Consider the following 12,649-nt stretch of genomic DNA (forward strand, 5'->3'; position numbering starts at 1 on the left):
AAGAACTAGAGAAGCAAGAGCAAACAAATTCAAAAGCTAGCAGAAGGCAAGAAATAACTAAGATCAGAGCAGAACTGAAGGAAATAGAGACACAAAAAACACTTCAAAAAAATCAATGAATCCAGGAGCTGGATTTTCGAAAACATCAACAAAATTGATAGACTGCTAGCAAGACTAATAAAGAAGAAAAGAGAGAAGGATCAAATAGATGCAATAAAAAATGAAAAAGGGGATATCACCACTGATCCCACAGAAATACAAACTACCATCAGAGAATACTATAAACACCTCTATGCAAATAAACTAGAAAATCTAGAAGAAATGGATAAATTCCTCGACACATACACCCTCCCAAGACTAAACCAGGAAGAAGTTGAATCCCTGAATAGACCAATAACAGGTTCTGAAATTGAGGCAATAATTAATAGCCTACCAACCAAGAAAAGTCCAGGACCAGATGGATACACAGCCGAATTCTACCAGAGGTATGAAGAGGAGCTGGTACCATTCCTTCTGAAACTATTCCAATCAACAGAAAAAGATGGAATCCTCCCTAACTGGTTTATAAGGCCGGCATCATCCTGATACCAAAGCCTGGCAGAGACACAACAAAAAAAGAGAATTTTAGACCAATATCCTTGATGAACATTGATGCAAAAATCCTCAATAAAATACTGGCAAACGGAATCCAGCAACACATCAAAAAGCTTATCCACCATGATCAAGTGGGCTTCATCCCTGGGATGCAAGCCTGGTTCAACATATGCAAATCAATAAAGGTAATCCAGCATATAAACAGAACCAAAGACAAAAACCACATGATTATCTCAATAGATGCAGAAAAGGCCTTTGACAAAATTCAACAACCCTTCACGCTAAAAACTCTCAATAAACTAGGTATTGATGGGACATATCTCAAAATAATAAGAGCTACTTACGATAAACCCACAGCCAATTTCATACTGAATGGGCAAAAACTGGAAGCATTCCCTTTGAAAACTGGCACAAGAGAGGGATGCCCTCTCTCACCACTCCTATTCAACATAGTGTTGGAAATTAAGGCCAGGGCAATCAAGCAGGAGAAAGATATAAAGGATATTCGATTAGGAAAAGAGGAAGTCAAATTGTCCCTGTTTGCAGATGACATGATTGTATATTTAGAAAACCCCATCGTCTCAGCCCAAAATCTCCTTAAGCTGATAAGCAACTTCAGCAAAGTCTCAGCATACAAAATCAATGTGCAAAAATCATAAGCATTCCTATACACCAATAACAGACAGAGAGCCAAATCATGAGTGAGTGAACTCCCATTCACAATTGCTTCAAAGAGGATAAAATACCTAGGAATCCAACTTACAAGGGCTGTGAAGGACCTCTTCAAGGAGAACGACAGACCACTGCTCAACGAGATAAAAGAGGACACAAACAAATGGAAGTACATTCCAAGCTCATGGATAGGAGGAATCAATATCCTGAAAATGGCCATACTGCCCAAAGTAACTTATAGATTCAATGCCATCCCCATCAAGCTACCAATGACTTTCTTCACAGAACTGGAAAAAAATACTTTAAAGTTAATATGGAACCAAAAAAGAGCCCGTATTGCCAAGACAATCCTAATCAAAAAGAACAAAGCTAGAGGCATCACGCTACCTGACTTCAAACTGTACTACAAGGCTACAGTAACCAAAACAGCATGGTACTGGTACCACAACAGAGATATAGACCAATGGAACAGAACAGAGCCCTCAGAGATAATACCACACATCTACAACCATCTGATCTTTGACAAACCTGACAAAAAAAGAAATGGGGAAAAGATTCCCTATTTAATAAATGGTGCTGGGAAAACTGGCTAGCCATATGTAGAAAGCTGAAACTGGATCCCTTCCTTACATCTTATACAAAAATTAACTCAAGATGGATTAAAAACTTAAATGTTAGACTTAAAACCATAAAAACCCTAGAAGAAAACCTAGGCAATACCATTCAGGACATAGGCATGGGCAAGGACTTCATGTCTAAAACGCCAAAAGCAATGGCAACAAAAGCCAAAATTGACAAATGGGATCTAATTAAACTAAAGAGCTTCTGCACAGGAAAAGAAACTACCATCAGAGTGAACAGGCAACCTATAGAATGGGAGAAAATTTTTGCAACCTACTCATCTGACAAAGGGCTAATATCCAGAATCTGCAAAGAACTTAAACAAATTTACAAGAAAAAACCAAACAACCCAATCAAATAGTGAGCAAAGGATATGAACAGACACTTCTCAAAAGACGGTATTTATGCAGCCAACAGACACATGAAAAAATGCTCATCATCACTGGCCATCAGAGAAATGCAAATCAAAACCACAATGAGATACCATCTCACACCAGTTAGAATGGCGATCATTAAAAAGTCAGGAAACAACAGGTGCTGGAGAGGATGTGGAGAAATAGGAACACTTTTACACTGTTGGTGGGACTGTAAACTAGTTCAACCATTGTGGAAGTCAGTTTGGCGATTCCTCAGGGATCCAGAACTAGAAATACCATTTGACCCAGCCATCCCATTACTGGGTATATACCCAAAGGATTATAAATTATGCTGCTATAAAGACACATGCACACGTATGTTTATTGTGGCACTATTCACAATAGCAAAGACTTGGAACCAACCCAAATGTCCATCAATGATAGACTGGATTAAGAAAATGTGGCACATATATACCACGGAATACTATGTAGCCATAAAAATGATGAGTTCATGTCCTTTGTAGGGACATGGGTGAAGCTGGAAACCATCATTCTCAGCAAACTATGGCAAGGACAGAAAACCAAACACCGCATGTTCTCACTCGTAGGTGGGAATTGAACAATGAGAACACCTGGACACTGGAAAGGGAACATCACACACCGGGGCTTGTCGTCGGGTGCGGGGAGGGGGGAGGGATAGCATTAGGAGATGTACCTAATGTAAATGACAAGTTAATTGGTGCAGCACACCAACATGGCGCATGTATACATATGTAACAAACCTGCACATTGTGCACATGTACCCTAGAACTTAAAGTATAATAAAATAAAGAAAAAAAGTTAGTAAATTTTGTACTGTAAAGATAAAAAATTCTATATAGTAGAAGTCCAAATATTATAAATCGGGAAAATATTTATAAGACTTACTGAAGTCAAAAGACTCATTTGCTTAATTTGCAGAAAGTTCTTATGTATTAGTAAGAAACAGATGAACAACTTAGTAAAAAAATGAGGAAAGACAGTACACAGAAAGATAAATACAGATGCTTAACAAACGTCTGAGAAGGTGTTTAATCTCACTTATAATTAAATAAATTAATTATTTGTAGCACAACATAGAATGCATATATGTGTATCTATCGATCGATCAATCTATCTATATATATATAAATTTAAGAGGTGAAAGTTGACAGCATGGGTAAAATTTAAAATGAACATCCAATTTGACACAATTATTTTACTTCTAGGAATTTATCTTGAGGAAATAATATCATAGTTGCCAAAATATATGTACACAAAATTCTTCACTGTGGCATTTTTGTAATAGATAAAGATTAGGAAGAGGCTAAGTATCAATCAGTAAAAGATTGGTTAAATTCTGGTAAATCCACGCTACAGAATATTAGTGTGTCTGCTAAAAAGATTCACGTGATATATCAGGTGAAAAAATAGTTATGCAGAATAATATGCGTAGTATAATCCCAAATTATTTTAGAAAGATATATGTGTACACACACATAATGTATCTACATATATTTTTTGGTGATATATATGAAACTACAACAAAACCTGGAAAGAGTCACCTGAAAAATTAACAGTGGTTTTCATAGGATTTATCCTAGGATTGAAGTAGATTGGTTATCACAGTAGTTATCAGAGGGGTGGGGAAATTGAGATTTTTTATTTTCTGTTCCCCTCTTTTCCTAGTTACCACGTGCTTTCCTTCATCTCAACTGAAAACTTCACTCTCTCTGCCCCAGCAAGGAAACTTTCCCTGATCCTCAGACTATGCCACTTTTTAAAAAACTATATTAACAGAGGTTTTTTCCTTTACAGTATTGTTCTCAGAGTGTGTTTGTGTGTGCGCTCATTTTATTAAGGTCTTATTTCCACCGTAAGAGAAGAGTCTGTGTTGTTTTTGCTCACCAATACATTCCCCATAAGCTCAGCACTTGCGGTTTCTCTCCCTATTTCCTCTCCTTCCCAGTATTATGATGTGGACAATTTAATTTTCCTCAGTCTTATATAAAGGTTATAAAAGTGTACCTTTAGGCATCCCCCAAATCATCCATACACAGATGAAGAAGAACACATGAAAAACAAACAGCAAATGTCAGGTTGCACTAAACAATGAAATACTAAGGGCACTCCCATTTTCTTCAAGAATAAGATCCGGAGGCCCTCAATCACCATTATTATTCAAACTAGTTCTGGAGGTTCTGGTCAATGGAATACATGCAGAAAATAAAAGAATAAGGAATATAAATACTGGAAAAGAAGAAATGAAAAATCATCATTTGCAGATATTATGCATGCATACCTAGAAAAACCAAAAGTATCAATGAAAAAACTATTAGAAATAATAAGAATGGTCACTAAAGATAAATATATCATAATTAATTACTTTACCTGAGACAAACAATAACCAGGTAGAATGTGTAATCATAATGGGAATGTCATTCATATAAACAAAACACAAACATAATAAGAAATGAGTATAAAGAAACATAATATTATTGAAAATCTCTAAAGTTGGCATGGATAGAAAGACTCCATGTTTAAAGATATAAATTCTCCAATTGAAGTGCAGATTTATTGCAAGTACTGCAGTAAATGTCAATTTTTTTGTTTGGTATATTGTTCAACTCGGAACTTGACACATCCACATACATATACTGTATATTTGCAGGAAGAAAGGTCGATATCATTGAAAGTGCTTGGTGGTAGAATAGGCATTGTGGGGCAGTTTTGCATTCTACTCTACAGATTTCTGCACTTAGAAAAATAAGTATATAACTAGAGACAGAGAAGAGGGGAGAGGAATAGACTTTCTTTCTTTTTCTTTTTCTTTTTTTTTTTTTTTTGAGATGGAGTCTTGCTCTGTTGCCCAGGCTGGAGTGCAATGGCACAATCTCAACTCACTGCAACCTCTGCCTCCTGGGTTCAGGCAATTCTCCTGCCTCAGCCTCCCAAGTAGCTGGGACTACAGGTGCGTGCCACCATTCCCGGCTAATTTTTGTACTTTTAATAAAAATGGGGTTTTACCATGCTGGCCAGGCTGGTCTCGAACTCCTGACCTCAAGTGATCCACCAGCTTCAACCGCCCACAGTGCTGGGGAGGAGTAGATTTTCTATTGAGGGGATATATAGCTTTTTTTTTTCAGGAAAATTTTAATAGTTCTTAGTTATTTTTTAAAAGTCATACATGCCTGTGAGAATCTGATGAAAGCTATGGCTCCTTTCTCCACAAAAATGAATATACGTATGCACCCAATTGCAGGTGGTCCACAAGGTTGTCCGTGTGAGAATGCCTACTCTGGGTTAATCCGTGGGGATTGTTCCTTGGGCATTCATTTGGCTGAGCGGGCACCAAGGTGGATATGGACTGGCAGGCAGAAACTCTGCAACAAGATTAGGTTCTCTTTTTAAGGAAACCAGAGGCAAGAAGCCCAGCGGGCTGCACCTCTCAGGTCAGGTGGTGGCAGCACACAGTATTAGGAGCAATGCTCACTCAGGCACCATGAATAAGGGCAGAGGGGTAGGTAGGAACAGTAAGCCCTTCAATGCATTGCTGTTACCTCTGTGGGAATTTGGGGAGGGAAGGGAAGGAGCCAAAGGTATTTACTCTGATTGGTCACCTGAGTAAACGTGGCATTTACCACCTTGGTCACTTATCTATATGTATTTTTGGAGTGAACAATAGATCGGTGCCTGAATACAGGGGATGAGAGGCTATGGAATGTGGAAGGGTGGGAGGGCAGCACCTTCTTCTGCTCTTGACAGGGCAGGGAGGATTAGAACATCTCTGCATCCCTCACACCCTCAGGTGCCTCAGCATTGGTAGACTGGAATTCAATTCAGAGGCAGGTGATCAGAGTAGCCATCAAATCACAAGAGGTTCATGTAACAGTCGGTCAAGACTTTGGGACGTTAAATACATGCTTTTCTTTAATTAAGTAAGACAGGGTTGTGTTGCTTTAACCTATCAAATTGCAAGTTGATTCAAAAATAGAAAAAGTAAGGAATTATTTGTGTAAAATGGCCAAGATTAGACAACTGGTCGTCTCTTTGTGGAGTAATTCATAGATCATGTTAAAAAAATCCATTTTTTAAAGAGAGAGAGGCTTGCTCTCTGTCACCCAGGCTGGAGTGCAGTGGTGAGATCATAGCTCACTGCAGCCTTAAACTCCTGGGCTCCAGCAATCCACCCACCTCAGCCCACTTTTCAATTTCAAAATGAGTTATTTTGTTTTAAAAGCTACTAATTGGCTGTAACCAGTAGAAATATTTTCCTTCTGTTACAAATAAAATAACGAAATTAATGAGGCCTTTTGGGTTTTCTCTCCCGTTTAAACTCTCCACTCAAAGGAAAATAGCATCATTTTATTTTCTTAATATAAAAGTAATGCGTTACTGATTTAAAAACAAATGAGCAGAAAAGTTTAAATAAGACACTCCCACGATCTATCTCCTTTTCTAACATCTTGCTCCACATTTTACAGGGGGGCAGAAGAAATTGGACATTCATGACTGGTGATGTGGGGAGGTATAGAGAGAGACAGTTGGACTGGGACTAGAGAAGATAAAAAATTATTCCTCGAAGAGGAAGAAAAGGCCAACGGACACGGGAGCAGATACAGCCTCTTTCTGTAAACCAAAGAAAGGCAAATTTCAACCACAAAGAGAAGCTACTTCTGGTCTCCGGGGTTGGCAAAGAGGAAAATGAGTGGCAGGACCTGATGTGTCAGGGAAGGAAGGGGAGGGCCGGCTTCTGCGGCGCTGCTGATGGGAGTGGTAATTGGGGTCCTGATCTCACCGTTGACGTGGCCCTCACGTGAGCTGGAGCCGACGCGTGCAGACGTCCTTCTAATTCTAGTCTTCGTTTGGTCCGGTTGCACTCTCCCTATCACCCAGAGGGCGAGAGGGCCTGTGGCCTGGGGGAAGGAGGACGAGGTTACTGCCTGGATCCCAGCAGGTTTGTGTGTGGATGGGCGTTGCCAGGGGATCCCTGTGGCGCGGGCAGTGAAAGGTGGAGGCCGAAGGGGGAGCACAGTTCGCTTTCTCCAAACCCTTGCAGTATCCCTGGCCCTTTCTAGAACGAAAATGGTGGACCTTGGGGCCGGATTCCAGGGGCGACCCCAGACTCGGGCGTCGTGGGACTTTTAACATCCAGGGCCTTGAATCAGGGAGGGCAGATATTCGGATTCATGTCCTGTGTGCTGGTCCATCTACCAAGCCAGAATCTTGGGGCTGTGCGTCTGTCTGACAGTCATACCCCTTTTCTTTCAGTAGGACGCTGTGCCATTTGGGAACAAAGGAATAGTCTGCTGGGAATCCCTGCAGGTCAGTGTAAAGCTGGGGCTGTCCCGCGGCGCCCAGAAGGACTGGGATGACTGAGGTCCTTGCCTTAACTTGGGCCCTTTACCGACTCTCAAGCAATCTTCCTGCCATTTTTTTTTCTTCAGTAAAAGAGGATGTAACAGTGCCTGCAGGAAAAGTGCTTGTCATTGCGGGTAGGGTGCGTTGGGGAGAGGGATAGAAGAGATCGGTTGGTTTTGTTTTTCTCCTCGGATTTTCCATATCCCCCCTGGCCCCGCCCCGCTTCCAGTGGTTTGAAAGGGGTGTGGTTTTGCTGGGAAAATGGCCGACCGCTGGGGCTGCCGGAGCGAGTGAGGGCCGGGGGCGGGCACGGGGGTGGGGGCACACTACCAAGCGAGAGGGCTGGTGTCAGCGGAGTCCAGAGAAGTGAGGGTAGGGTGAGAAACAAAAAGGTAAAATCCATTGACAGCCAGGACCCTGAATTAGGAAAAGTGGATATTGGGACTCCCCGAAGTGCTTTTCTGTCCGCTGAGCCATCAGTTTCTGCCCTGTTGCCTGTGTCTGCAGATCTAGGGGCCGGAGGCCAGTCCAACCCTTGGAGCAGGAAGAAACGCAAAGTTTTCAAGAACCAAGTAGGTCATAATAAGGGTGATGGCATTATTTGGGGATGGAGCATGGTGGCGACTGCAACTCGAGTAGGCCCGTGGACCCCTTCCATATCCCCCTCCTTCCTTCTTATCTACACCATTTCGGAGCTTGCAAAAGAAATTGCTCTGCAGGTACAAGACAGGGGAGAAAGTAGCTGAGAAGGGGTGGGCGTCAAGAGAGTCCAGGGGTTGGGAGGACGTTACTCCAAATTACTGTTTGGGGTACAGTGTCCTTGGTGTTGGTCCGTCGACCAAGCACTCACTTCTGAAGTTTGTCAGTCTTGGAGGTTTAGTGGAAGCGGAAACCAAGGTGAGGGAGGTAAGAAATTGCTCCAGAGCAGAGGTAGTTGGTATAACGACACGTGGGGGTGGGTGGGGGTGTCCAGGTACCTTTGAGATGGAGGAGCTGGCGGAGGCAAGGGCAGAGTTGGAGACCTTTACGCATTTCACGCCAGTACGGCTTTTAGATATTCTCACTTCATTTTGTTACAAGGAAAATGTTAACGATGAAAATGTGTGGCGACATCTTCGGAGGATGCCAATGATGGGAGTAGGGGTGGAGGTGGAATGGAGGGTTAGAGGAATCATCGAAGGAGGAAGAGGGAGGGAGATAATGAATTCCAAAGCCGCAGCTCTGTGAGGAGAGGAGGGTAACCGAAGGCGGGAAACACTGGGCAAGGCAGCTGTAAAGGGCTAGGAATTCAGAAGAGGGATGTGTGTCCCGTCCCGGGTGAGAGCTATATGTCCCCCGAGCTCTCAGTACCCCTCTCCCCGCGCCCTTGTCTGCAGGTTTGCACGAAGCAGTGCACTTGGAAGCAAGAAAGAGAAGGAAAAAAAACTGCCTGGACCTCTGTGGGTGCATGTGAGGGCGCCACTGTTCACAGGACATCTGGAAGGGCAGGGGTGGCAGGGAACTTTAACGTTCTGGGGTGGGGTGGTGGAACGTGAGGTTGGAGAGTCTTGAAGCGGGGAAAATTTCCAAACTTAGCTTCCGGCTGGAAGAAAGGAATCAGTGATCTAGATATTAAGCTCCGAGTCTCTGCCAGTATCTCTGTATTTTTGTATGTTTGTTTGTTTTGTCGTTGTTTCAGTCTGTTTGCGTGCAAAGACACAAAAGGAGGAGGAGCCTGAAATCTGAAATGCATCCTTTATTCCTAGGTCAAGCTGCCTCAGAGCCGGCCAGCAGTAGCTGCAGACTCCGCCTGCGACGTGTGCGCGCTTCTCTGGGCCAGAGCGAGCCTGTTTTGTGCTCGGGTTAAGAGATTTGTCCCAGCTATACCATGGGCCGCACTCGGGAAGCTGGCTGCGTGGCCGCTGGTGTGGTTATCGGGGCTGGTGCCTGCTACTGTGTATACAGACTGGCTTGGGGAAGAGACGAGAATGAGAAAATCTGGGATGAAGACGAGGAGTCTACGGACACCTCAGAGATTGGGGTTGAGACTGTGAAAGGAGCTAAAACTAACGTTGGGGCAGGGTCTGGGGCCAAACTTCAGGGTGATTCAAAGGTCAAGCCTGAGGTGAGTTTGGGACTCGAGGATTGTCGGGGTGTAAAAGAGAAGGCCCATTCAGGATCCCACAGCGGAGGTGGCCTAGAGGCCAAGGCCAAGGCCCTTTTCAACACGCTGAAGGAACAGGCAAGTGCAAAGGCAGGCAAAGGGGCTAGGGTGGGTACCATCTCTGGGAACAGGACCCTTGCACCGAGTTTACCCTGCCCAGGAGGCAGGGGTGGAGGCTGCCACCCCACCAGGAGTGGATCTAGGGCCGGGGGCAGGGCAAGTGGAAAATCCAAGGGAAAGGCCCGAAGTAAGAGCACCAGGGCTCCAGCTACAACATGGCCTGTCCGCAGAGGCAAGTTCAACTTTCCTTATAAAATTGATGATATTCTGAGTGCTCCCGACCTCCAAAAGGTCCTCAACATCCTGGAGCGAACAAACGATCCTTTTATTCAAGAAGTAGCCTTGGTCACTCTGGGTAACAATGCAGCATATTCATTTAACCAGAATGCCATACGTGAATTGGGTGGTGTCCCAATTATTGCAAAACTGATAAAAACGAAAGACCCCATAATTAGGGAAAAGACTTACAATGCCCTTAATAACTTGAGTGTGAACGCAGAAAATCAGGGCAAGATTAAGACGTACATCAGTCAAGTGTGTGATGACACCATGGTCTGTCGCTTGGACTCAGCTGTGCAGATGGCTGGGCTAAGACTGTTAACCAACATGACTGTGACTAATCATTACCAACATTTGCTTTCCTATTCTTTTCCAGACTTTTTTGCTTTGTTATTCCTGGGAAATCACTTCACCAAGATACAGATTATGAAACTAATTATAAACTTTACTGAAAATCCAGCCATGACAAGAGAGCTGGTCAGTTGTAAAGTACCATCAGAATTGATTTCCCTCTTTAATAAAGAATGGGATAGAGAGATTCTTCTTAATATCCTTACCCTATTTGAGAATATAAATGACAACATAAAAAATGAAGGGCTTGCATCATCCAGGAAAGAATTCAGCAGAAGTTCACTTTTTTTCTTATTCAAAGAGTCTGGAGTTTGTGTTAAGAAAATCAAAGCACTAGCAAATCACAATGATCTGGTGGTGAAAGTAAAAGTCCTGAAAGTATTAACCAAACTCTAATTTGGAGTCTGTCCCAAACAATATTGAGGTATTTGCAGTTGGTACGATGTGATTTGTAAATTCTTTGTTTTTCATTGTGCGTATATGGTAAAGAGATCTTTGCAGCTGCTATTTTGGAATAATGATTATCATATATCATAACAGTGACTGATGTTGGTTGTAACGGTTGGGTTTAGGATGAACCATTTTAAGGATGCCAAGTGGAATATTAGTATTTGTACACAGAAAGAATTGATTGATTTGATCTTATTACCTAGATTGAGATTTTTTAATCTTTCCTCTACCTAAACTGACAATGAATTAGTTATACATCATGAATAAGCTACACTTTTATATTAGTTTATATTTGTTATTCTAAGACTTGTGTTTCATCAATAAAGTTGTGTTTTAAGCAGCAGAAAAAAAAGACATTGTCCTTGTCCTTGCGTTTATGATCTGTTTGGAAAGGTAAGATACATGGAAACTAAAACAAAGAGATATTAACGAAACTGGGAGACCATCAGCGCTTAGAGGCAGCAGAAACAGCTGCAGGCCACAGTGCTCAAGGAAAGTTTTTCAGAGAACTCTTAAGTAAGCTGGGTTTGAAGGATAGGATACAAAAAGTCAGAAGGGCACTCAAGATGGGAGGAGGGATGAGAAGAAAGGCATGGAGATGGGAATCCTTCTCCAGAGAGAAGTGCTGGCCTGCTGGAATGGAAAGTGTAGGGAGGGTAGTGACGAGAGAGAGTCAGGCAGTAGAGGTGAGTCCTGTTCGTGGAGCACCCCTAACTGCTAAACTGGGGTGTCTGAATATTATTGCATCCACCCCTGGGAGACATCAAGGCCTTTTGTGACCAGAGGAATGACAAAATGAAAGGAAAACAGTATGGTAGATTTATGTGCAGCATGAGTCCAAGCTGGGGTGGGGATAGGAGTGGTGACTGGAGATTGGAAAAACAGGAAGCTACCACAAGTTAGTCCAGGCATGAGATAATAAAGGTGTGAAATTTTTCTGGTGGCCTTGGGAATGGTAAAGAGAGGATGGAAATGAGAGATCTTTTGAACCAAAAAGTGCTGAGATGTATTCTGGAGACATACAAAGAGGACCAATTTTATTTTGGGTCCTGGGGCATTTGACAGAAAAATGTCCTCTTAGCCAGTTCTGGTATCCATGTAAGTAAACAGTTACAACTTTGAAATAATAAGAAAGCATAAGTTTTAGTGCTTATATCAGATTTCCTTTATAAGGTTGGTTAAGGTGGGGCCTTTATGGAACCATAGAGAGTGTTGTTGGGATACACATAGAAGATCTACCTCTCTCCCACCCCATAGTGAGGGTGAGCGTGTCGGGGGAGGAGCACTCTCAAACTGCTGGTGGGAGTATACACTGGTACAAGGTCCATTGGAATATATGCACATGCTTTAACCCTGTAATTCCACTTATAGAAATGTATCTTTAGGAAATAATCACATAATTGGCTTGTAGGAAGCTATGCATCTTCAAACTGTTTTGAAGGGTGAAAAGTTGTAAATGACCCAAGTATCTCAAGATAGGCAGTTAGCTAAATAAATTAATGTATGTCTACACGTTTAAATATTATGCAGCTATTGAAAATGTTGGTGGACATCTTCATTTACCTACATTAGAAATTCAGCATATAGTTTTTTTAAAAAAATTAATTTTTAATTTTTGTGGGTACATAATAGGTGTATATATTTATGAGTTACATGAGATATTCTGATACAGGCATGCCATGTGTAATCATCACATCAGGGTTAATGGGGTATCAATCACCTCAAGCATTTATCCTTTGTGTTA

The 12,649-nt window shown here is 42.2% G+C and overlaps 1 protein-coding gene across 1 annotated transcript; it reads left to right on the forward strand.

Annotated features, from left to right (window-relative positions):
• The first annotated feature begins 6,474 nt into the window (after nucleotides 1–6,474).
• On the forward strand, nucleotides 6,475–11,257 carry ARMCX1 (armadillo repeat containing X-linked 1). Its single transcript, XM_003276467.4, has 4 exons — nucleotides 6,475–7,218; nucleotides 7,533–7,586; nucleotides 8,130–8,194; nucleotides 9,368–11,257. Exon 4 carries the CDS (start codon nucleotides 9,490–9,492, stop codon nucleotides 10,849–10,851), a length of 1,362 nt encoding a protein of 453 aa, XP_003276515.1. The 5' UTR covers nucleotides 6,475–7,218; nucleotides 7,533–7,586; nucleotides 8,130–8,194; nucleotides 9,368–9,489; the 3' UTR covers nucleotides 10,852–11,257.
• The last annotated feature ends 1,392 nt before the right edge of the window (nucleotides 11,258–12,649 follow it).

This window comes from Nomascus leucogenys, chromosome X (genome assembly GCF_006542625.1).
Source record: "Nomascus leucogenys isolate Asia chromosome X, Asia_NLE_v1, whole genome shotgun sequence".
NCBI classification, from domain to species: Eukaryota; Metazoa; Chordata; class Mammalia; order Primates; family Hylobatidae; genus Nomascus; species Nomascus leucogenys.

Excerpts from the sequence above, each read along its gene's own strand:
- ARMCX1 (XM_003276467.4), top strand. The coding sequence starts at position 9,490 with ATGGGCCGCACTCGGGAAGCTGGCTGCGTGGCCGCTGGTGTGGTTATC.